A 27,158-nucleotide genomic window follows, 5' to 3' on the forward strand; every position below is an offset into this window, starting at 1 on the left:
TTGGATGGCTGCTTCCGGTTTATGCCCGCGTCTCAACCACGCCAACGTTCTTATCGCGCCTTCCAGATTTCCCATACAGTCGTTGATCATGCACGCGCGTGCCTCGTCGTGGACGTTGCGGATTTCAAAAGTTAATCGTGTTAATAGTTCGCCTCGCCTCGTGTTTCGATTATACACACCATTTCGATTTCGATAATAGCGGTTGATTTTTTGATCGTCATTGGTTTGGTGAAAACGTACGTTCAATTCCTGATTCGCTTCTTGCTTGAGTAAATATCTTTTTCTCTCTTTTTTTTCCGCGTATCGTTCATTCACTTTCTTACGCAAGAGACTTCTTTGATTTGAATGGAAAGGAATAGAAAATTTTGTGATCGTGATGGGAAGAAATTTAAGAAATTAAATGAAAGAATCGTTCTTATCGAGGATGATGACAAAGAGTTCTTACAATTCTTCGTTGAGAAGGATTTGAAGCGCGTCCTCCTTCGAAAAAAAAGACGGTCGTAAATCGAGGAGGAAAGTTTTCCGACCACAAGCTGTTCGATTCGCGATGAAATGTCAGGCGTGTTCGAGGGAAATGGAGTTGGCCGATTCCACGAAGTGTCTGTCGTCGATCGAAACGAGCGTGGATGGAATAGCAAGCCACGTTTCCCGCATCGTCGGCCCGAAAGGTGCACCACCTACGAGCAACCTTCACCTACGAGGCAGGCTGCACGCGAGGTAATGATAGCAATTACCCGCCGTGACTTGCATTCTCCACCCTCCGTGTCACGATGACCCGCTACTTTCTCTCTCTCTCTCTTCCTCTCTTTGCGTTGTACTCGTCCTCCGTCGAGGATGAATTTTCACAATTTTCAACCGCGTGTTGACACCGATTTTCTCGCCTTCTATCGATCGATATTCCTCTTTCGGCAAATCCATCTTCGTTATCGTTCTAATTTCTAATAAAATCTCGATACTTCTCAAACACTTGGACTCGTCGTAACTTCTCATCAGCGTCTCGTATCTCCACGACGAGGCCCTAAATCATCGCGGTCCAACTCGTCGGATTCTCCCTCCGAATTAGCCTCGACGATGATGATGACCGTGGATCGGAAACATCCGTCGTCTGACACCGCAACGAGCGATAAAAAAAAGAAGAAGGAAGAAGGAAAAGAAACAGGAGGAGGAGGAAGAGAGGAGACACGGTTAAGAGGCGACATTGGGTGCTTACACCCGAGAAACGAGCCCTCGTAAAGTTTATCGTCGTTGCGGGAGCGAGAGGGCCGATAAGAGGAGGAAGCAAGCCCGACGCTCTTTTTCCACCGAGGATTGTCAAAATAGCCGATCTTTATGTCGCTTTTATAGGCGCTCCACTCGTTACGAGCGTGAAATCCAACCTCTTCCGGAGGACACGCCAGTCTCTCCTCCACGCTTCCTCTCCTCTCTCTCTCTCTCTCTCTTCGCAGTGACGAACTTTTCGAAAAACTTCGCGCTCGGACGACCGATAACCGACGCCGACCCGTTGCGAGGGGGGCGTTCGTCCTTTGAAACACATGGCGAGCAAACGGGCTCGAAGGAGAAAGACTTTTACCCCACGGGGGGCCCACGTGGCTTTTCAACGGCGCGGCGTGCCGTATCGTCCGCTTCGAGTGTTCGGTTACCCGGGCCGGGAACGTTGGAAAATGTGTACCGGGCTCCCGCCTGGAACAATATACATAGAATTTTCGAAGGGACGGCTTGCGGTTAATTAAGACGATTCCGGGTAAAAGTTTCGCTTTTTGGGAAAACCGGGGTCGAGAATTTTTGGGAACCGGGACTGGCTGGGTTCTCGGGGACTTATCGGGGGTGTCGATCGTTCTTCGTCTCGGCCCGGCTTTGTTCAACGGCATTGTTTCCGATCCCTCGATCGATAAGATTTCCTTCCAGGTTTTCGTTGCGCCGATACTCGTTAAGAGAGATATCCTTGCTGGGGAATAAAGAAATCTGTGAGAAAAGTATTTTTTAATTCGAACGAGGAAGGAGGGAGGAAAGAGGGATCGTTTCCAGCGCGATACGATTTATGAAAAAGAGAAGAAGAGGAGGAAGGAAGGTAAAATATTCCGCGTTGGGCAAAGAAGGTTGGGCAGGGGAATCTTTTCTACCGTTTCTCGAACAAATCCCCTAGATGGAAGGCCGGGGAGGCGCGTGGCCAACCTGCAATTATTACGCCGCGGCTCCTTTCAACCGAGCCCAGGACTGGACCCATAAAAAATTCTGTCTGCGGCGAGCCGCTATCGGGACAGTGGCCGGAAACGTTCTAATTTCCGACAAACAGCGCCACTTTTTCCCGCGGCCCTTCCGCGCTCCCGTATCGCCTCGTTGTGCCGGTTTTTGTCGCCCGTCGTTGGACGACCTACTACCTGTTATTATCGCGTGTCGGTCCAACGGTGAGAACATAAAGCTGTCGGCCAACACGGCCATTCCTATGCCTCTCCCATTCCCATCCGAAAAAAATATTAACACAGATGCTTTCCGTTTAAACGTTTACGCGAACAGCCTCGAGTTTAATTTCTTCGTTTCCTCGACTCCATGTGTTTATATATATATAAATATCGTTTTTATTAACTGACTGTATCTGTCCAGGTATCCGTATCTCTGACAATAAACATTGGAAATTAGGAGAAGTCGAGTGGAAATTAGCGAGTTGGAAACTTAAAATTCATTACCAATCTCTCCCTTTCTTTCTCCCTCTTCTTCAAGTTGCATCGAAGCAACAATTAAGTTTAAACGTATCCTCCAATCTAAATCAAATTAAATTGTTATAAATATATATCCGATATTTAAATATCCCACGAATTTCTTTCCGTTTACTACTCTCGATTCGATGTTATTAATCTAAAAATCTAATTCGACATTTTCGATATTTCCCTTCTTCTCTCAAATTTGGAATTTGGAACAGAGAAACCGTGCTATCTGATCTACACTTTTCCCCCTTCCTATAAACTCCTCTATAAAACTGCGTAACTCGACGATATTATGGGAATCGGTATTTGGAATCGGCACTTTCGCGACACTTTCTCCCAGAAGAGAATCGTTATCGCGTAAATTTCTCGCGTCATCGGGAGATGGGTCCCTCGCATTCCACGTTTAATAACGACTCACCGTTTTATCGTGGTTTCTCCTCGTAAAAGGCCGCCGGTACGCAAATTCGATGATCGACGCATTTATCGACGCCTGGTTTCGAGCGGTAGGGAGGAGAGGGGAGGAGGCGATAACGGAGGGGGAAGCCTCGACAGGGGTGGCCCACGTCATTCCTCCTCGGAGGCGATCGGGGAAACGGTGAACGGCACGGATAAGATCCGGGGAACCTCTTTGGAGAGCAATGGGCAGGTGTCGGTTGGCCACTTTCATTTCGCGCGCCTCCCGGGTTTGTTCGGGTATGAAATTACTTCGAGCCGGCCGGTACGTCCTCCTCGTCCACGTTTCCGGTCGTACGTTATTCTTCTCCTCCCTTCCATCCGTTCGTTCGACACTTCCCACACGGGGCGTATGGCGTGCGCTCGTGTAACGCCACTCGTTTCAAAAGGGCCGAAAAGTGAATATCATTTCGATTCTTCGAAAAGCATACATATATATCGCAATTCTTGCCGTGCAACAATGCTGGTCGTTAAACAGATGTTTTCCTCGGGAAGGCAGTTCGAAAATTCTCATCGAAAACGTCCCCCGAGAGTCCTGTTCAAAATTAATTACGAGTTATGAAGCGCGACACGAAGGTGAAGATCGTGGTTCCAACCCGCCTATTTAGAGACCTATTCCGCAAGAGGGATGATAACCGTCCCCCTCGAAAGTAAGAAAAGTAAGAAAAGACTGCCAACCCTACGCAGCTTCGGTATCTCGTCGTTAAAGGCTGGCTCAATTACTTCGATGAATCTTCAATTAGAGGGGTCCACCGGCAGTTTCGCAATTTCAACAACCGGGCCCTCGTGGGGTGGTTAATGCGCGGCCGCGATAATACAGGATAGGGTCGGCGTGGGCGAAGGAATCGAAGAAAAAAAAAGAAAGAAAAGAGAGGGAAAAGGATCGGGCGATGGTTGGGCCCAGATAGCGTAAAAATTCGGGCCCTCGAAGGGAGGGGAGGCCTCGTTAAACGCCGTCCACGCCGTATTTCGAAATCTCGATCTCGAAGGGAAAAAAGGGGGGAGCTTCCTCGAGCGCGAGTTTCCTGTGCGTCTGTACCCACCTTAACGATGTAATTATACATTCCTCGTACGGTGGCCGTTCGCGGCTCGATCCTTCCCCCTCGCTTAATTGTCGCGCGCATTAAAGCCGCCACAATTTTTTGCGTTATTCGTGAAATTTACGCGAGACCAACCACCACTGCACTCCGACTTCTATCTTCTCTCTCTGCGCGTCCTCTTGTTCGGGTCGCCGATCGAGAGAGAAAGAGAGATCCCTCGCCCATATTTGTGTGTCGTCGAGGCTCGTTAACGAGTGAGCGCGACGAGGAGAGGAGGCATTAATGGCGGAGGAGGAAAGAGGAGGAGATCCCGAGCCTACGTAGCTCAGGGTAATCGGGAATTAATTAAAGTTTATGTCGCCGTTGTAAACGTTTATAACTCGTCGGGGGAGGGGACAGGTGTTTTTATCCAGGCACGTGCCTGAAGAAAGAGACTCGTTTATTACTCGCCCGTTCTTCCTTCCAGTCTCCTCTTCGCGTCCCGTTCCAGTTTGCTTTTCCCTTCCTCGGGGAGGGGCTGAAAAATATTTAGAAAAATCGGGCGGACAAAGTCGTAAGTAGGGAGCAACAGGTTGGCGCCGATATCGCGGCAGCTCGCGACGAACCTCGAATTTATTGCGCTCGATTTTCGGAAGAAGGGCGGTATCGCTTTCGCCGATTTCGAGAAAGAAAAATATTCCACGTTCGTATCCCTTTTCGTACAAATGCTTTATTCCCTTTTTGAGCTTTTAAAATAACGCCTCTTGTATTTCTAATAAAGAATATATACATGTATATATATATATATATATATATATATATATATATATATATATATATATATATATATGTATTTCTCTCTCTCATCTTGTTGATAGCATCGCGCAACTTTTACCAATGACCAAATAAGAAAAAAGAAAAAAGAAAAAGAAAAAATGCAAAACGAATGAATTTCGAAAGAAAATGATGGAACGACACGTTAGCTAAAAATACCACTGTAATGGTATTCCGGGACAACACGTAGCATCCGGGTTATCGGTCGCTGGAGTAATTCGTTGCTGGAGGCGAGCGAGAAGCGCGGTAGCGCGACAAGAGACGCCTCGAGACCGTGTTACGACGCGGCCATAAACGTTTCCCCGGCTAATATTGAATTATGATACCGGCGTTGTAGGTACATACTCAATAAAATATTAAATTCCGCCCAGATAACCGTGCACCACCGTGCCTCCGTTTATCTAACCTATCCTCCATTAAAATCCAGTTCCCGAACACTGTGGCGATACCCGATAAGAATATTTAATTGCCCCGCGTGTGTTAGGGTCCAGAGAGAGAGAGAGAGAGTCGCGCGATAATTAGAATAAGAACCGCGTGGTGTTTTCGTGGCCACGTGGCTCGTTTGCATACACAACGATGGATCGTTGAAGGAGGAGGAGGAGGAGGAGGTGGAGGGTTTAGGCCACGCTCGCTAAACTTGCGCAATCTCTTATCGGGCAAGCGCTATCCTTGCGCCGCGAATACCGGTTGCAACACCTTGTAATCCAAAGATACATAGTTAGCGGAGGAACGAGCTTTGACTTTCCTCTTTCGTGCGGTTAATGAACACACGTAAGTCACTCGCAAAAGTCGCTTTGTACATCTCTTAACGAGTTTGAATTATCAAAGTCAACGGAAGACGGTCACGGAAGCTCGCCTCGCCTCGTTCACGATCAAAGGATTTCGTTATCAGGAGGATTTTCCTCGTTAATGAAATTGTTCCACGATTTCATTCGAAAATTTCGCGTCGTCAATTCTCCTCTCGTTCATGCTTTTTCAAATTTATCGGAAAACCAGATTAAGATTAGGCTAAGATTGTGCAGTAGCTTTTCTCTTCTCATCGTGTTAATATAAACCCACGTAATTGGAAACTTTGCGGTGGCTCGAGTATGGATATTCGAATAATGAGTTGAGCGCCGATTTTGATAAGAAAGATTTCGTCATCGTTGAAGTATTAAACGTGCTTCGACGGATATCACAAAAATTGATTAAAACTCCACCATTCCTAATGTATACATATATATATGAATATATCGTTTAATAAAGATAAATATTTTCCTGTTTTCTCTGCATCTCTACCTTGTCAAAAAAAGAAAAAGAAAGGAGAGGAAAACTCGATTCACGGGCAGGATGGGAAAAAGGCAAATCGAAGAGGAAACGGAGGAATCGCGGGAGCGTAAACTTGTACTCCTCGTTTAAGCGGGAATGGTTCGTTAGGCAGAGCAGTTTTTCTGGCCTGACTCGAGGAGGAGTTTTTCGAGGCAGCTGCAGAGGGCTACCACCTTCTGCACGAGAGTCGATCCTTTTCCCTCCAACCTCCTTTCCTCGCGTTCCCTTTTCGTGTCGTCGACACATGGACGTCGCGCAGAAGGACGCGCGAAACGGTGGCCCTTCGAAGGGGGAAAATGAAAGGCCTCTCCTTAGTTAGAGAAATTTTGCATATTCGTTTGCCACGGTATTCTTCCACATTCCTCGCGACCTCTTTGTCGCGAGCTAATCTTATTCTCGGTTCGTTCTGTCCCTCCTGTCATCTGGAATTCCTTCATGATGGGGAATCGGTTCGAATCGCTTCGTCGCGGATTCTCTACAACAGTTTGAGAAAAGGAGAGAGAGAGTTTGTTCGGAATAGGGATCTGAAAGAGAAATTCGATCGATCGATTGTTATTGGGAATATTTAATTGTTATCACAGCGCGTTTATTCGTTTGGGGGTGGAAGGGAAAATTATCGTTTGTCGCGAATGAAATTGATTGATGAAGTAGATTCGAGAAGATGATAATTAATAATAATAGTTTAACGTGTGTTTAGAAGGGGAATTTATTATTTAAAAATTGATCATCGAAGGAGAAATTTTCCATGTATATATAATGAATATCTAATTGAAACGTTTACTTTTATATAGGGAATGTGTGTTTATGTGTAAAATTAACCGAGGTAAAGATTGTTTATCGAGTGCAAATATGAAAGGATTGATTATCGGGAATTATTCGAAGGAGAGATTCTTAATTATATAGTGAATGTCTAATTGGATTATCCGCTTGTTGTTCCTTCGTATATGTAAATTGAACTGACCTAACCAATGACCGGTTTGCCACGGTGAAATTATACTAGAGGTGATAACTGGTTATTTAATAATTAGACCAATTTTCATAAATCGACGCTAATGAGTGAGCTATCGGTAAGATTGTAATTCATGAGATAAATGGGGAGATATATTGGAAAAATATTCATACAGATCGGTCCCATCCATTCTTCACCATCAATTTATTTCGCATTCCATTGTTTCAGATACACGCTATATAAAATGTTGTCCATATATATATATATATGTACAATCAAGATTATTGCTGAAATTTTATAAAAGTGTTCGCTATTTTTTTATTCGTCGCAATATTAATACGAGAAGTATAGCATGATACTTATCGCAGATTACAATGTATTTTGAATAAATTATATGGTTGATGTGTATATCTGATAAGAAAATATTGATTTAAATTAATACATTCTCAGTTGTACATTTTCGCTACACCATTAAAAAACAAACATTTCTATTAATAAACTTCCGATTTTATTGCTTATAAATACACAGTTATCTATTTAATATTCGCATACATTAAATAATATGTACATAAATACATTTTCTGCATAAACATATTATCCATCGATACATACGCACACACATATATTATATACACAAAGATTTTCGAAGACGCATATTTTTAAAGGAAATTTAAAAAAAACAAATCAGAAGAAATTCTTTATCAGAAGAAACAATCCAAATGCAACGTGGAGTTATTATTATTATTTTTTTTTTCTAAAAGAAACTGAGAGATCGGATTTCAAGGAAAAAGGAAGGAAGTGTGACCGCGAGCAGTGCTCATTGACGAGAGAGAGAGAGAGAGAGAGAGAGAGAGAGAGAGAGAGAAAATATGCCCGCGGTTGAAACGGTTTCAGTGGCGGAAAGAGGCGGGCGAAGGGGAAGGCAAAGAGGCGCGCATTTCGCTCGCGTAGCATTGCCGATTTGCATAGGCTAATGAATATGTTAAATCAATTTCACAAAACAAACGGAGGCCAGGCTGGGCACCGGTTGCTCGCTCGCATAACCAGAGGCCTGTTATTATTGTAATTGCCGCGCGTGCAAAACCGTGTGTGGAAAATGAGCCTAATGTGACGTGTGCGCGGGTGGCTTGGCCAGCGTGTAAGCGTTTCGCCGCTTTGACGCGCGCGGGCGTGCGTGTCACTTGCACGCCTCGACAATACTTCGACTCTGCCAACTCTCTCTTTTCTCTCGATCTCTCCGTTCGAGCAAGGAGGCGAGTTGCCGCGTTTAAACGCGACACGATCGATTGAAAAAAACGTAACGAAACGTTCCCTTGGAAATTTCTTGTTTGTCTCTTGTCCCCCATCTTCGCGACAATCTTTCTCCTCCGTGTAACCTCTTCCCGCGAGTCGAATTGCCAGACTTTTTTTATAGATATCATTAGAAACGCATAAAACTAATGGAGTGATTGGAAGTGCATAATATAACTAGTTTCTATATAATATAACTAGTATACCGGTTATTTAGTTATTAACGTGTAATTAATATTCATAATGGTGCTAACCTTTCCGTTCGTCCAAGCTAATCCGTCGGAAATTTATGGTTGAATACGGTTGACGATCGAAAACTGGGTTTATTTTTCGTGACTCGTATAAAATTGATCGTTCGATGGGGAGATAAATTGGGGAAGTATCGAAGAATAAGGGACAAATGAGAGTGGCGTGGATAGGATGATCGTTGGTTCTCGGTGAATTCGGCCGGATCGATGGAACGCATCGGTTGGACTCCGTTTTCTCCCGAGCATTTATTAAATCGCGGCGTTGGGAGAGGGAATTGTAAACGATTCTTCGCGGCGGTTTACGAGACTTTCTAAGAAAAGGTACGGGGCATTAGGAAACCGTCTGGCCGAGTTTACGAGCCCTTTACGAACGATCCGCGTTGCGAAATAAGAGATCGTTCGCTCTCTCGCTTGTCCGATCCATGAAAACGGGCAACAAATGGCTAACAACGCGCGACCGAGTCTTGCAATCGTTAGAAAAAAAAAGAAAAAATCCTTTCTCGCGGTTTCAAATGTTCAGACATTCTTGTTTCTAAGATACGAAATATATATATATATATATATATATATATATATATATATATATATATATATATATATATATATATGTTGCTTGAATACTGGGATCTAGGGGTTACTAGACGTTAACTGCGTCCTCTTGCATAATGGGGTTTAACGTTGTTACTAATGACGTGATGTTACGCGATATTAACAAATCGTTTTTGCATAACGACAACACGCAAACTGTTGAGAATTCAATATAAATTGATCGACTTATTGATTTTTCATTTTAGTCGTTGAATTATTCCGCAAATGAGTCTTACGATTAATACGAAATGCAAACATGTAAAATTCTAATTTTTCTTTCGTAGAATCAAAAAAATTTCTAAATTTCTCAACTCGAGACTTATTCCAACCTTTGTCAAATTCTAATTTACAAATATCGTATCCGTCCGTAAAAAAGAAAAGGATGAACGTTGATGAGAAGCAACAAAGAGTATATTTTCTGTTGGAAAGGTAAGAAAAAGTTCTCTCTCACGGAGGATCGGCTAGCCTAGAATAGACACCGGGGAAACGAATCGAATCGTTGTGCACGTGTCGAGAGCATTACGCAGACCGAGCGTGTCATTATATCGTCATTAAATCGGTGTGCAGTCTTGATGCGTCGTTTTCGGTAACGACCTGGCTCGTTCCTAGCCAGAAGGGAAAACCGCCGTTACGGAAGTGGCGCGCGAATCGTCTTCGAGTCGATTGAGGTTAATGCAAGAATTAAGGAAAACGTCTCTCGGGTTTAGCTCGCCTGGGTGGCGCGCTACACGCGCACACAACGTACACACACACATACGTACACACAGCGAAGCTGAAGCTGAAGCGCGTCTCCTTTAACGAAATAACAACTGAATTCGACTCGGTTCGCTCGCGCGAGAAATTTTACGTGACACTTTCTTTTTATGACGTTTTAATGGCTGCTAACTTCCACCGCGCCGTTACGTCGCGCTGTTTGTTTTCTACTTGTTATATACGGGTGGCCCTCGTAATTCTCCCTCCAGTCGCTTCGCCTCTTTATTACCACAAGTGAGAGAATATTCCTCCACGGTGAGTCAGGGAAACTGAAACTTGGAGATCGCGCGAAACGCCTATCGAGCGCGGTACAGGGAGAGAAAGAAAAAAAGAAGGGGGGGAAGAAAAAAAAAAAAAAAAAAAAAAAAAAAAAAAAAATCTATGAAATCTCCGTAGTGCGAGCTATGAGTGATGATACAAAGATGCGGAACTATTATTGCGCTATTAACTCTTTCTGCGATGAGTAATCCTTCTCCCGAGATAACGTAACGAAGAAACGTCTCGAGATATTCGTATCGTAAGGCGCATAAGGTGTTCCCGGAAATCGATCTGATCTGTTATTTATTATTTCTAATTTGCAAAAATTCTTACTTGTCCAAAGGTAAAGCGAAACATTCCATGGAACTGGAAACGACCAGTTTTATCTATCCGTAATAATCCGCCATCGTATTGCAAAACGATACGAATCTCTCGTCTCGGGAGATGTTTCAAATAGACGTTCAACATCGTCCGACGAAAGTCCGTTATTTGTTGTTCTTCAAAATATTATTACCCGCTTAATTACCGATTCGTAACCGATGGAACGACCATAATTACAGTCTCGCCCATTCCTGTACACTTAAATAACGAACCCCCGTTATTTATATTATTTGCCATCCCTAATCCTCCCAATAATCGTTACTACTACTCGAAAACTAAACCGAGAAAGGAGTTAAAAAAAAAGGAAAGAAAGAAAAAAGATAACTCAAACTGGATGGAAATAATTAAAAACCACCGTCGTCGTATACACCGCCTTCCAATTCCACCCTTCTTATATTGCTCACGATACGGATCTCTCGAGCCTCGCGTATTTCTTGTAAGAGACGTTAACGACGCTGAGACAAGACAAAGAACGGCTAGGCGAGTAAAGATAAAAATGTCTCCCCGGCCGCGCGATTTCCAGCGGTGTTCCTCCACCCGGCGGTCGGCGCCCGCGCTTTGATTCTTTTTAATTGCGCGCGTCGGTTGATCGAGAGCGGCGGAATAACGTTCTCAGGGGCGCCTTAATGAGAGGGAATGCTAAAACGGCCGCGGACCCCGGCCCATTTAGCGGCCAAAAATTGCGGAATACCGGGGACGGGAGACCTCCTTTCGCGCGGATCGCGCTCCAAAGATACGTTTCTCGAACGATGTTAATGTTTCGCCAGATTTTCGACCCCCATCTCTCTCTCTCTCTCTCTCTCTCTCATCCCGCCATACACGCGTTCCTCTTCCACCTTCGCAAGTGTACCGGTGATAAGAACGTTCAAGGATGTATCTTCGGAGGGATATTAACGCTACCGTGGCCGCCCACGTTACACGTTTCGCCGTCGAATTTATATATTTATACACGTATACGTATTCGTTATCGGCCCCCTTTTCTCATTTTGCTCGAAGATATTCGATCAGCGGAACACGCGAAACGCTTTAAAAACGCGTCCCATTATCGATTTTCGGGGATCACGGGGGAAATGAAATTCATCGAGATAAAAATTTCTTCCTCGTCGCCTCTCGATTCCCACTTTTCGAGTTACGACTTCCTGTCCTCCATCAAAAATAAAATTGTTATTGCCGATCGTTTACGCACCACCACCACCACTACTACTTCTACTACTACTACTATTACTACCACTACTATATTGTTTGGGTTCGTTTAACCCAGTGACCGACAGAGGCAGCTCAAGCGAGTCGTGAGAGAGTTAAATTATTTACGGTTATTAGCGTATTCTTCTTTTACATTTCCAAAGTGGAAGCAACGCAATTTTTTCTTCTCCACCCTTCCTTCTTTCGCACGACACCGATTCTCCATTCCTATTCTCCGACAGGAGTGCGAATTTGAAAATTTATTCCTTCTCGACGTTCCGATGATGAACTTTCCATCGGAAATGAAATCGTTATCGTTTTGTTACGTACGTGTTATTTACGTATATCGTACGCGTCGTACGATCTAACCCAGTGACCGACAGTGGCAATAGCATCTGACAGTCAGATGAGAGAGAGGGAGAGGGAGAGAGAGAGAGAGAGAGTGTTGGTGGCAGCAACCGTAGACGGAATTGGGGGGACGAGTAGACGGTTGGGCGGATGCGTCGAGTAATGTGCTTCCGGTTATCGAACGCCGTCTGAAGGTTGACGACGGGAATTTCGGAGTTCCGCTGCGACGCAGACTCCTGTTGGCCGGCACCTGGACCTCTCCACACCGGGATACGTCGTCCTGGACGAGGTCCTGATCAAACAGAACGGCCAAAGGAAACATCTGTCGAGGAAACGTTTGCCTCTGATTTTCGAACCGTTTACATATCCGAATATAACGAACGAGGAGAGGAAGAATTTGGAATTTTTCGAAGCCGATTCAACGCGGAATTATATAATTTATCGTTTCACTATAGAATCTTTGAATCAGTTTATCCACGTTTTCTTGAGAATCTTTGAGTGAAAGTCGGGTTAGGAGGACGATTCGAAGAAGAGAAATCTTGTGAGAAGGGTGTATGACGGATCAAAGGGAGTGGAAAAAGAAATAAGTTTGCTCAATAATAAAGGACACTGGTCTAGTTTGTAACGAATTATCGTAATCTCAGCGGAGAAACATCCTATTTGGAATTTTACATCTCCCTTTGCTCATGAAAATTGTTTGAAAAAATTCATCGACATCTTCCCAACGAATTTTTACGTACGAGCGAAATTTTTCCACGATTCTCTTAGACAAGAAACTGTTGTTACTAACTCGTTGAGATTAAGCACGCGAATTGAAAATAGAATAAAAGAGTACGATCGTTCGCGAGTTAGAAACGAAGGAAGGAGGGAGGGGGGGGGGCTAAAAGCGACTACGGGTGCGGCCGCTTGTAATCCATAAAATCGACGTTACATCGTTTCTAAGGCTAGGCTGGCCGATAGAGTGCCCCTTGTTCCGCGGCTTACACGTCGTTGTAAACACGGGAGCCGGCTTCTCCCTAGCCGGCCGAATACGCATTTAATTAAAGGCCGTGGACATAATCGTAATATGATAATTATACGGTGGATCCGTGTCGCTACCGACCAAGCGGGCATAAAACATGGACGGGAATCGAGCCTCGCGCGGAACACTTATCTTAATCGATTCTAGATGGATGGATGAATACGAGCGAGCGCAGAATTCATCGCTCGTTTTTCCGCGTTGCATTCCTTTATATATATATATATATATTCTCGTTAATTCCTCCTCGATCGACGTTTTCCTTGTTATCCAGCATTCTTTTTCTTTTTTTTTTCTTTTTGCACGAGTACAGGTTTTCGATCGATCGAAGAAAAAAAAGAACTTATTCTTTTTTCAAACAAACGATGATCTCGTATCGTAATTTTCATATTAAATATGATAATTCATTACATTTATTATTTCAAAAATAATAGAATTAATGATGCGCGGATATTGATTAACACGTTATCAATCCCTAATTTATGTTAAAATATAGATATATTAACATGATATAAGAAGAAATAAATGATAACATCGAGAGAGAGATGTTGTAAATGGAAATGGGGGATAGAAATCGGGGGAAAATTACGTTCGACTCGAGGGAGGGGAATATCGTTACAAATAGAAACACTTACCCGATAAGAATCTCGGGAGGATCTTTCCTCGTTCGTCAGTCGAACGCCGTACCACTTCGCACATGCTGACGTTTCTTCTTGCTGGATATCTCTGCTAGATCAACCTTTATGCTGATGTACGGTCACTTTTCACGGATTGAAGTGTAGTTACGGTAGTCGGTGCATCGGTCAGAGACTATCCTCGTTCCCCTTCTCTCCTCCTCGTTCGCTTTTCCTGCCAGAATCAGTGTATCGGATCTAAAACTAAAATCTTACTAAACCGTATCTCTTTGAACAGAGAGAGAGAAAGGAAACCAAGTTGATTCTCTTGATTCAACGGAATCAAACCTCGGCGAAGGAAAAGTGCATCTTCATTCGGCGGGATCAGGTGAAACCCAGCAATCTGTCGCCTCTCGTCTACGTTTTCTATGAAGGGAGAGGATTTAGAAAGCGTGACAAAGATCGTTAATTCGACCTCCGTAATTTTCGTATCGAAATCGAGACGCTTCGATGAAACTTGTGTGTATTCCCTTGCAAATTTCCTCGGTTCAGGATCGATTGGACGAAGGGATCTTTCTTCTCGAACAAAATAAAAAAAAAGAAAAACGTGGATTTATTATCACAACCGACTGACGCCGATGAGAGAGCGGAGTGAAGCCAGGTCGGTCGGACGTGAAATCGAATTAACGCTCGCGACTATGCACCTGTTAGCGATGTTTACCTGGTCTGTGGCTTTCCTGCGAGAGAGATACGAACACGCGCGGTGGCCAACACCGTAATAATAGCTTGGCATGCGAGAGCGCGCGTTGCGTGCGCCCAGTGACAGCGCATAAGCGCAGGAGGCGCGCGAGAAAGCGGTCAACCCTGGCCATTCTCTCCTTCGACACTGTCGTGAATTCGATTCCAAAAGGAAGAACTTCCTTCCCTCGTGCCTTCTTTTCGCTTGGAAAGGAATTGGATAAAACCAGTGCTTGTATATAACGAATTAGAAATTGAATAATGATACGAAATCGAATAAGTGGATAAACAAGATTTCGAATCTTCTTTAAACCACCGTTGAAGCGAGAAGAAAATTTTTATAGGAATGGTAATTGGTTCCTTCGTTGGGATCACAAAGGTTCACAAGCGAGACGAGGAAAGAGATTAGGAGAGGTAAATCTAGGAGAGTAAATCCCCTGTTCCGCAACACGGGCAAACGAGGAAATCTTGGCGATATTCTCACGAAAGGCCGGGGAACAGAACGGTCTCAATTACCGGAGGCGAAACCGGAAGCAGCGGCGGCGGCGGCTCTGTTATACGGCGACGGTCCATTCATTCATTCGTTGCGACACGAACGCGAAACCCTCGGCCGCTTGTTCTTCCTGTAAACGGTGCTCGCCTCGAGAACACGACCGCTCAATTACGACCTTTATTATTAGCGCGCTACTCCAGTCGCCGTTCATTATGCCAACCTCTTCTCTGATAACGAAACGCATGGACGGCTAATAATGACCGTTTATCTCGACACGCGGCCTCGCTCCTCTCCCGATCGAGCCAATGTATACACACGATTGTGTGCTGCCCGGAAACGGGGCATTGAACGGGTCACAATGAAAATTCTTTCTTTCTTCTTTGCACGTCGGATTTCGAATCTCGATTGCAAATAAAATTTAAATTCCATTTCGCGATATAATAAATCGTGTTTTCATCTTTGCTTACGATGATTATCTTAAGGATCATGTATGTATTTCCTCGAGTCGTCTTCGTGAACGAATCCTTTTCAAAAAAATGTTTCACGCGCTCGAATCTATATTTGATCACTCATGGGAGATAGGATTCCTCGACTCGGAATCGTGGAGCCAGTCTTCGTAACAATTTGCATCGCGAACCGTTCGCACTCTCCCGATTAAATATGGATGCATTTTACTTGTACGGATCCATATATATCCCGCGAAAAGGGGGATGGATCCCTTGGCGATCGAGGGAGAGGGCACGTGACACGGGTGTGGCAACCGGTGAATATATCCCGGACGAGGACGAAACCGGGTGACAGACGGCGAACCGCATGTCATGGCCTCTCCGCTTCGCCTTATCGCGCCTCTGTATCAGATCCACCCTCGCCTCGCCAGGGGTTGCTGCGGCCCTGGCCACGTCGATGCCGTGGTTTCTCGAAATATTCGTGCCCGCTCGGTTGATCGATTTTCTTTGTCCACTGTTACCAGATTTTTCTACGATTTCGTTATTCTATTTGAGGAATTTTATTATGGGGGGAAGGATATTGGAAGAAAAGTTTTCTGTTGCAAGAAATATTTTTCGTAGAGAGACATTGAAAAGTTATTGGAATATAAATATTTGATTTTAGGAATTGTATTAATTTTTTTTTTGAGGATTGGAACGTCAAGAGAATAGAAAATAGAATGATCGAGATTTGTCATTTCGAGGGTTCTTTAATTGGAGATCCTTTTAGCACGGTTTGATTTAACGTAATCCCAGGACAATTTCGCGGCTGGAAAAGTAGCATTTTCATGGTCTGTCGGATTTTGAGAGACTTTTGCCGTTACCCTCGATCACGTGTCCACCGTATGTGTACGTTGGTATGTGTCGCACAATGTCTGTAAATGCGTTAGCATATGCGAACGGAGTGGTTGCTAGTCAAGGTTTCTCTTCTCTCTCCGCCTCTTTTCTTCTCTCTCTCTCTCTCTCTCCAGTCCATCAGTGGCTCTCACGAATTTCTTTCCACTCTTGTAAATCCACTCGTCTTTAAAAGTATATATGTACAAGATTATTTTTTAATTTCGATAACTCGTGAATCCAAGATTTATAAATTTCCATCGATGGCCAACTAATTTTAGACATCTTCCAGAAAAACAATTTCCACGTTCAGGAATCCAAGGAATTATCATCTGCGATCCGTCCGTCATAGCCAATGACAGGCCAAACGAAATTCCATCAATTTTCCACCCATTGAAAACATTTCCAAACGCCATTCCAGAGATTCCATCCTAATGCAAGTCGCTTATTACAACAGGAATCAGCAGGTGCGACTCGTCATCGAGACCTTCCCAAACCGCCAATACATAAACACCGTCCCTCTCGTCTCGTGCATTTTCCTCCCGTTAAACCGCGCCAAGTAAAGCATCGACAGACGTCCTGAATAATTTTCGGATAAACGATCTGGATCTCTCGTTGTTGTTAACCGCCGGAAAGACAAAGCTGGACGTTGCAAACGCGCGTATTTAACGACTCGAGACGATCGCACCCTCGATTATTTTTCGCTAATGAACGTATATAATAGGTTAGGAGGAGGCTTGGGTGTCACTGTCCACCGCTTAATGCGATCGCAGCTCACGATAAGATGCTCGATGCCTCTTGGCAATCGTTAGCCTCTATGTACGCACGCGCCCTCTTTATTCGCTCGCGCGCATGCGCCAAGGAAAAGATTTATTCCTCGCGCGCCCTCTCGTTAAAGATCCATCGATCTTGATTGCCCGATGTTTCTAAACGTTCGATTTGCATTGTAAATCCGCTGCATCTATTCGCCTCTTTTCGCGAAGGGACAAAGAGAGAGAGAGAAAAGAAAGATTGGGAGAAAATTGGGTATGCAAGAAGAGATGGCAGCGTCGAAAGATTGGATAATGCTCGAAGCTGTTTCGAGAGATGGAAGGATTGGTTAAGGATAGTTGTTGGAATAATATTGTCGTTGATGATATCGAGGTTTTAGAAAGGGTGTCGAGTGGAGATTATGGCGAGTGAGATGAAGGGGGCTTTTCGAGGAGCCAACGAACCATGGTTATTGATATAAAATCGAAAGATACCACCTTGATATTATTATTACCATATAATACAAGTGCAAAGCTGCACAATATCTATATACGTATACGATAAACGTCTCGTTACTAGTTTAATAGAGCACGAGGATCGTGTTACATTGCCAATCGTGTGTAAAATGATCGACAACGACCCGCTCATTACCTCGTTCCAGTGAGTTTTTGAAAATTCAAAGGAGAGAGAGAGGGAGAGGGAGAATCGAAAACCGCAAGGAATGGGGAAAAAGGTTGTTTATCGATGGAATAATAAGGGAGAGGAGAGGAAAAGGGAGTGGAGGAAGGTGACCGCCTTATCCCGAGGGAGGTGAACGCAACACGGGAAACCAATTAGCCGAGGAACGCCGCCACCGTGCCACTAGATATGAGTCCGAGAGCGGTTCGTAGCTGCTGGTTCGACCTTGTCGTTATATACCATACCATACAGGTCTGGTCCCAGCGTTATCGTTACCTGGCGGGCCTCGTAGACGAAGCGTCGATCGAGCGCCGTCTCTTAAAATCCTCCGCCTTCTGCCCGGTGTCCAGATAGGTAACAACCACACCTTATGCGGGTCGATCAGTTACGTATCCTTCTTCTTCCTCCTCGTTTCTTTCATCTCTGTTCGCGATGCAAACGGTAATAGCGAAGATTTTATCGTCGAACAGAATTTTTTCCACGTCGACGATGTGGGCTCCATAAAGAAGAGTTCCGTGGGATTTTTCGATATTAATAATTAATATCTTCACTTTAAATACGCAACGATATGATACGGGCAACATGTGTAATGGGCGAGCGTTAAGACCGATTTAATATCGGAATAAAATTTGAAAATTAATAATTTAACAGGGGAAGGAAAGCAAGATCGGAACGAATAGAGGTAGTATAATAATAATAATAATAATGTTGGAAATAAGAGACGCTTCAATCCCTTTAAAATTTCTCCTCTCCATATCTTCTCCAACGAGAGGGATAGCCATTTTCTTAATAAAAATGACCGTTCTCGGCAAAGCTCGTTCAAAATGAATCATCGTTCGATCATCCAACAGCAGTTTAGCCAACCTCAGTGGATAAGATATCGCGAATCGCTTTCGTACTTTTTTTTACCCGTTTTCGCATGGAAATGAATCGCGTTCCTCGACGACCAGTTTAGACGAGTGGACCGGCGAGGAGGAACGCGGAGACGAGATATCGCGAGACGCTCGAATTGGGAAGGAAGGAAAGAAGGAAGGAAGGAAGGAAGGAAGGAAGGAAGGAAGGAAGGAAGACGGGGAAGGACAGGTTGGAGGCGACGGTTTTTCACCGGGCCCGCCGCGGTTTTTTGAACGGGGAACGATCATTTGGGAGTCTAATTTATACGGCGGCTAAATTAAAACGAATGCGTCGGCCTGGGCCGCGTCTGCAAATCTCTGCGGGTTCCTCGGCGAGAAGGAGAGTCTCGCATGCGAGGAAAAAGAGGACGAGGATCCCCCGGGGAAAAGAGAGAGGCGACTATATTGTGATTAGGGAGGAATGTTGATTAGATCCATCAGCTGGTCGAGTGTTGGCCCTCCTTCCTTCGCTGAACCTTCTTGAAACTCTCTCTTTCTCTTTTTCTCTCTCTCTCTCTCTCTCTCTCTCCCCTTAAGCGTCCCATTCCGACCGAGAGAGTCTGTTTGAACCTCGTGAGTTCACCGAGACTCGTGTGAAACTTTGCTCTGTGAGAATTATTTATTTTTCGAACGAAACTTTATTCCAAGGTTGTTTGCTCTAGACAAAGATTAGGATTTTTAGGATTTCCTCGATTTGGTTATACGAGTACGATAAGATTTCAAAATTAATAATGGATGGAGATTTAGGGAGTTAGTTACATTGTGTCGTATTCATAAGAATAATGCACGGAGAGATAATTAAGGCAGGCCGATGATGATTTTGACGAAATATATTTTGACTTTTATGTTGACACGAGATGAGATTACACGCACTTATTTACCGTCATAAATATGTAATACGCTTCAGTCTGCGTCACGGGTCAATGCTTCGTCGCGTTGATAAAAAAAGAAAAAAAAAGAGAGAGGAAGGAAAGTAAGTCTGAAAGAAGTAAGGAGAAATTAAAAATCTCAATCTCTCTCTCAAACTAATATTTTAATCGACGATTCATCATTCAACCGATACGTATTTCGATTTCGTATTCCGCGCGCCGATTGCTAGTCGAAACATGGCGCCATGACGTTCCCTCACGAACAAAGGCTAAACGCGCGGACATTACACACCTAAACACGAAACATCGAGCATGATGCGGAATGTCAATACGTAATTGCTCCGCAATTTATCACGTTCGTGCATTCCTACCTTGCAACGATCGCATGATCGATATTTCTAAAATTAGAAAGACATAAAATGGAAAATTCATTTCGAAAGGATAATCTAACTCTCTTCCCTTTTTCCTTTTTATCAAGAATCGGAATAATTCGAGAGTGTTGTAAAACTCTCGACGAGGAATTGCGTCCCCCCGAGAGTATATTATTATTCTCGCGTCGGACAGTAACTATTTCAGTGACGAATCAATCAACCTTCGAAAATAACCCTCGAAAACTTTTATTCTTAATTTTATTTCACGTCCTCGTTTCGGGTGGGCGTCGAACAAAGCGCAGAATAAAATTAGAAAGACAAAAATTCCCTTTGATCCCCAAACCCTCCTTTCTTTTCATCTTACAATAGTCAGCGTTTCTGCGAGTGAGCGCCGAGCGAGCGAAGCGCAGGCTCGCGTAGGTTTCGATAGGTGTGAAATTAACTCGATGCAATAAACGTCATCGACAAGCTGCTCGTTTTGAAATAATTGAACCCCGGATCGACGTGCACGTGTCCGTTTTATTATTTATAATCGTGGTTTGCGATCGCCGCCGATAAAATGGCGTTGATGGATCGTAATGGCGAGTACCGGTGAAACGGTCTACCATATTGTTCCCGAAGAAAATTAATGTTTCGTTCTTTTTTTTTTTTCTTTTTTTTTTTTCTCTCTCTCTCCCTTCCCTCCACCCCTCCGATTTATATATGCGGGCACGAAGCACGTGCAATCGCGATAGCGTTTAAAGACGTCGTTACCTTTGTTACAACAACTTTTGCGCTATTTACCGATCTCTGTGTCGTCAATTTCTAACGTCATAGATAACGAATATTCTAGGAAGTCGTAAACTTGCGTATCTCGAAACTGTACAGGACTGATAGTTTGCCCGCTATCTTAACCTCAACCTTGTTCCTTCGCAGACGAGCTTTGATATAGCTTTCGCTTCTCTTTCAAAATTTCCCGCCAAATTTTCAAAGATTTCAAAACAATCCCAAGTTATAGAAATTAACACGAACAAATTTCAAAATTATCGTCACCTTCTCTTCATCCTTCCTTTTCCTCCCTCCAACGAAAACAAGATCCAAGATACCTTAAAACTCGTCGTTTCGCGAATCGCGGCTTCCACTTCCCGTCCGGAATTCCATTACCGGGGAAAATGTAAATAATAATTGTAGCGTGCTGACATAAGCACAAGATAATCCGTGGAGCGGAGGCGCTGGCTCGGCAATAAATCGTAATTTATGATCGCCGTGGACGGCCTCCGGTATCGTCGAGAAATTCAAGACCGAACCGGGACCCCTGTCCTTCTCTCTTTCTCTCTCTCCTCTCCTCGAGCTTCTCGTCGTCGGCCTTCCTTCTCGCAACGCCAGGCCGACGATCATTCCGCGTCGCGCCCTCGACACTCGTCGCTATCGTCGTGGCCGGCCTCCGCGCCTGTTTCTCCGCCTCCTCTTCGCCCGGCCGAGAGACGACCTAGACAGGCCGACATCCACCGCCGTGTGTCTCGGATGAATCCTCCTCCCCTCGTCTCTCCTCTCCTCGTCTCATTTGGTAAAGAATCCCATCCTCGTCCCTCCCGTGCCACGCTATCGGCCTTCCTCCTCGTGGTCGCGCGACGCCTGCCTGCCCGCTTTCGCTCCGTAGCTGCAATAAATTAATCACGAGAGAGAGAGAGAGAGATTTACGTATCTCGACCGTAAACCAGTCAGCGAGAGTAATGCTCGGCCGCTAATTACATAATTATACGGCATTATGTTACGACGACCAATTAATACGTGGGTACAATGACTCGAGGAGGCGCGCGCGAGCGCGTAAGTCATCGGCTCGCGCGATCGACGCGCCGATAGCGAACCAGCGTCGCCCGTCCGCGCTTCGAACATCGGCCTTTATTATAATTTATAGCCCGCGCGCGTGTCGTGCGATCACCATTGTTCCATACCATGCGTCGTAGCTTTCTTCCGGAACCTCTCTTCCACTTCCACGGCTTCCATTTGGGAAGGGAGGAGGATCAGGAGGAGGATGATCGTGGATATTTTTCTTGTTACGCGAAATCGAGGAACGAGACTCGTGGTTGTATTATATATGTATGTATAGGTTGTAGAAGAATTCGTATGTATTATTAAATAGTGGAATTATCATCGATTAATTAATCCAAGAATGCCGTTCACACAGATCCATTGACAGATCTATCGATCAATTAGCGTTATTCGATCGCTACCTCCGCGTTATACACGCCTCATCCGAGCGATAAATCTTTGTCGCGACGCGTAATAATCTTATGCAATCTTATACGTATTCTATATCCAGAGAGCTCTCCAGCTCTGTCCCGTGCTTCTTTATACTAATTTTCCAATTTCTATCGGGATAGATCCGAAAGTGTAATTCTTGTAATTGTAATCACAGGTCGATAATCGAAGAGACTGTCTCGTAATACGAGGAAAAATTCGTATGTTTGCGAATTCGTTATGCAAAGATTCTCGAGATCGAGGCGAGTTATTTAAAAAGCCTCGTTTCACAATAAATACGATCGGTAAAGTCGGTGTATTTCCACAGACTTTCGATGAGATCACGCGTTAACTCCTTTCACTCGGGATGATAGCGGCCCAATCGTCGGCCCCGGTTTCGTCACAGATCACGCCATCATCGTCGTCTTTTCTTTTTTTCTCTTTTTTTCTTCTTCTTCTTTTTCTTTTTTCTCTCTCATTTTCTCTCCTTTCGCCTTTCGACCCCGCGTTTTCCGTGGCGCGGGTGAGCGGGAAGGAAACGCGGAGACGCGGCCAGAGCGGGGGTGGAATATGAGATGCGGGCAAACTGATTTATTTAAGGGGGCAGACCAGACATCCGGTTTGTCGAATTACGCTTTAAGAGCGCCTGTAGACGGAGTGGTAGATAAAAACAGTGAGATGGGCAGATGAGAGAGGAGGTGGAGGAGAGGGAGAGGAGGAGGGAGAGAGAGATAGAGAGGCCGGGCAACGAGGTGGAGAACGAGACCGCGTATGCCCGTCGACCCGTTAACCGTTTATCATTGCATCGACACGAGTCACGCAGCCGGACCCTTGCCTGTCCATTTAAAAAACGAAAAAAGACCGGCGGGACTTTAGTAGGAAGTGACGTCACCGGGGGCCAAAATCCACCTTCAAACCGTTTTGCCACTATACCATTGAATTCTTCTTATACGTGTGTACGCTTCCATGAGAAGAGTGTGTGCGATCGCCACTTACCAACTGTTTATATAAACACATATCGCACCGTGGCCGGCATTCAAAATGTATAATACCGGGTCAGAGATTAAAATAAGATACGCGTCTGAAAAGCATTATAAAGTCATATAAATCGAGAAATTAGTTAGTTTGGAAGATGATCGAAAATTGTTGTGCGATTAAATTATCCTTTGATAAATATAATTTTTTTGATAAAAAATTCACGCGACAAAAAAACGAACGAGATAAAATTCCAATTGATAAAATTTGGGATACTTTGGGAACGAAACGATTCGTTCAATAATTCTTTTGCTTTCCCTGGAGGTCAAAATAAAATTTCTAAAAAAAGAAAAAATAGAGTAAAAATTCTAAAAAAAAAAAAGCATCGTCTCTGTTCTCGAATCTACGGGAAAGTAGATTTTCGGATATCGATTCCAGCGATGCGTTCGTATAAATAATTGACAAATGGCAATCGCATTGTACACTGTCATTCGTAAAGAAAAGAATATAATATCCTTAATCCATATTTCAAAATCATTTTTTTTCTCTCTCTCTCTCTTTCTCTCTCCGTGAAATAAACAATTTTAAAACAATCGTCTTTGATTTCGCGAAAACGCCCACTCTATACCGTCCTTCTTCATTTCAAAGCGAACGAAGGGATAGATTTTAATCGATTCGTCAACACGTCCGGATTAAACTCGCCGATCTGAACGATCGCGGCCGACAAGATGATCTTCGCCTCGTAGGTGACAATGACAAGCATCTCACCCTTTTGTTTCGTACTTGCTGCTAGTAGGAAGCAATCCAGCGACAACCGATGCATTATTAATGTCCCCCCATTCCCGCTTGTTCCCGCTCTTGTATATATAGTCGGTCGCGCGGCGTACACTATATCCTCTTGGTGCCCGGGGAGACGAGAGCGATCGCGGGGCCCCTTCAAATGAAAATTAAGACGTCCCGGACGAGAATTATGTGGAATTAATTGGTACGTGTACAAACTTGTGCCTATTCAATTTTCCTTCCCATTAAATCTAGATTAATCGTATCTAATCGGGGCCAACACCGATTATCATTGCTTTCGTTTCGTTTCGTAATTGTAAAGAGAGAGAGAGAGAGAGAGAGAGAGAATTTATCGTCGCGGGATTCATCATCGATCCACGAATGATACAACAAGTTGAAAGTGTCGATTAGATATTTACGAGAAGATGGAAAATTTTTTATTTAACTCGTTCTCTCTCGTTGAAGCCCCTGGAATAAGCTCCGTTACTTCTTTCAAAGTTTAATATACTGAGTTTAATATTTTTAAAAACACACCTTGAAAGAAAAAAAAGAATTCGCTCGTCGAATCTCTTCAAAAGTTTTCATTGGGCGAGAAAATTCTCTCCTCAAGCAGGGAATTTCAACGACAATCTCTCGTTTCTTAGTCGTTTTTACTCTTCTTTTGATTTTTTTCTTTCTTCTTCTTTTTTTTTTATTTTTTTCCCCTCCTTTCGAACGTTTCCCTCATCGATACACATCGCGCGCGCATCGCCCCTCACGCGCGCTAGTGTGACTCTTCGACGCAGCAGGAAGGTCCTATAGATTTGACCGTGTAACGATTTTAACCAGATACGACCAATCGAGAGAGAGGGGGAGACCGGAGTCGGGTACATTATCGCGAAGATGACGCCTGTGACAGCATGTGGGAGTCAGCTGTCACTCATTGTTGCCCCGCCAGACGTGATATATCCAGACATTTCGCTTCGTGATACCACCGGCCTGCCTGGAATTCTTATCCTACGACCTCGGGCCACGATCGATACCGTTGCTTTTCGCGCGGTAAACACCGCGTATATATGCCCTGAAACGCTTGGAGGAGGAGATCCTCCATCGATCATTTCTCTCGCATTAGGAAAGAGAATTTCTCCGAGTGGGAGTCAATTGGAAATTTTCCATACCGACTGTAATAATACGTACACTGTACACACGTATATGGTACGTTTTTTTCACGATACGTTTCGATTATTTTATTATTCGATGAGCAGGAGAGGGGAGGGGGGAGGGGGGGAAGGGAACGAATTTGTATTGGAGGTATTGGATTCGTATTACACGTACGGTTTGTGGAATAGAAATGCGCACGAGCAACGTGTCACTGCCGGATTATTATTTTGCCTGCGTTCGATGCGTGTGATGGAAGGAAAGTTTCATGACGTGATTGAGAAATGAAGCGATCGATTCGAATCGTTCGTTTTCTTCTACGGGTATCTTCTCTTTTATTAATATTTCATATTCCGTCGATGCGTCCCCCGTCATCCGATACTTTCATGTGATTTTAATACGTCCATTTATGAGAAGAAAAAAAAAAGGAAGAAAGAAAGAAAGAAAAATTATCGACGCTCTCAATTATACGCCTTATTCTCGCATTTTCTAATATCAATATCTGAAGACCGAACGAGATACATTTTATTTCCCTCGTTACAATATTTAATCAATTCAATTTTATCCGATTACAGTATACCAATTTATCTTTTTGTAACAATAAATAAAGCACACTCACAAATAAACCGTGCTGTTATTATTTCTCTTATCGAAATCACATACCCAATTCGAAACATAAAAATTCCATTGGCCAAAAATGTAACGCGATATTACCAAGCATCGCGTAGATATAATAAAATAAAGAAAAAGCATTTCGCGAAATTTTCCATCTCTTTCCCGAACCCTGTTAGATCTATCACCTCTCGCAATCTAAACGGGACAATTAGGCTCCCCGATACCCGTGGGCCCCCTCTCCCATCCCCCCCCCCCTTGGCCATGGTATGGTATTCCTCGCACGGGGCCAGCAATTTGCCGTGCGCGTATTTTCCCGAACGGGCTGGCTCGGGCTGATTATCACACCGGCTACACACGCGGAATAATCGAGCAGAGAGACAATCGGCCGAGGAGAGAGAGAGGAATATTCAACGTTACACGCCGCGCGTATCGTTTATTCGTAAGGATCGCGCGTCCTCCCGTCCCGATCGTTTATGCGGTGGGCATTTTCGTGGCGGTGGTACGTGTGCTCCGCCTTTAATCGAGATCGAAATCGGCCCGTACCGGGGCCCCCCCGTCAACGCTATTTTCACCGATGTGTGTATCGGTGTATGGGCCAACGCGGTCTCGCCCGCGCACGCCTCGCGGAACAACCCTTTCTCCCGACGAAGAAGAGAGAGAGGGGAGGGCGAGGTTCCTCTTTCGAACGATCGTGTCGCGCGATTTCCTCCTCGTAGTCGTAGTTTCGATTGCCTCGAGTGCCAGGCAAGGGGATTAGCGTGCAATTATTGTTGCTGTTGTTGTTTTCAAACGTACGCTCGAAAACGCTTGTGCTCGTTTTTTGTTTGTTGCAGAGGCCACCCTCCTCGTCGCTCTCGTACCCTGGCGCGGGTGGCAACGAGGACGCGCGTAGCCCCGGAAGCGGGGGCACACCTGGACCCCTCAGCGCACAGGCGCCAGCTAGTTTGGACTCCTCGGATCCTGGTAAGTGATTCCTTTTTTTCTTTTTATTTAGAATGGTAGGTGGTCTAGAGAATTTTTTTCGTTGAACGAATGGTTCAGGCAATGGTAAATAATTGAATCTAGAAGAGGAGAATGAGAAAGAAAGGATAAGCGATGGGATAGATTTTTCCATTTAATTATGAAAGTAAGTTATGAAAGTGTCGGAAATGGATGGATAATTAATTGATCGTGAATTTACTATAACGAGAGAAAATTTTAAAGGTTTAAAGTGGCCAATGATTTTATTAATTTTAGGTAAAGAAGGATTTTTATTAAAAAAAATTTCATATATTACAATTAGAGTAGATCTTTGGGTTTTGATTAAATAATTAGAAACGAAGGAAGTTAAAAGTCACGTGATGAATTTGAATAAGGAGAGTAGAAGATAGAATTT

General features: G+C 44.2%; 1 protein-coding gene across 5 annotated transcripts in view; it reads left to right on the forward strand.

Moving 5' to 3' along the window:
* The window catches only part of LOC552079 (homeobox protein homothorax), a 479,885-nt gene that overhangs the window by 155,029 nt on the left and 297,698 nt on the right, over positions 1–27,158 (forward strand). For all 5 annotated transcript variants that reach the window (XM_016912223.2, XM_026440631.1, XM_026440632.1 and 2 more), the window contains exon 7: positions 26,617–26,746. In XM_016912223.2, coding sequence (XP_016767712.1) covers positions 26,617–26,746 — 130 coding nt within the window. The remainder of the gene's footprint in view (positions 1–26,616; positions 26,747–27,158) is intronic.

This window comes from Apis mellifera, linkage group LG5 (assembly GCF_003254395.2).
Source record: "Apis mellifera strain DH4 linkage group LG5, Amel_HAv3.1, whole genome shotgun sequence".
Classification (NCBI taxonomy): Eukaryota; Metazoa; Arthropoda; class Insecta; order Hymenoptera; family Apidae; genus Apis; species Apis mellifera.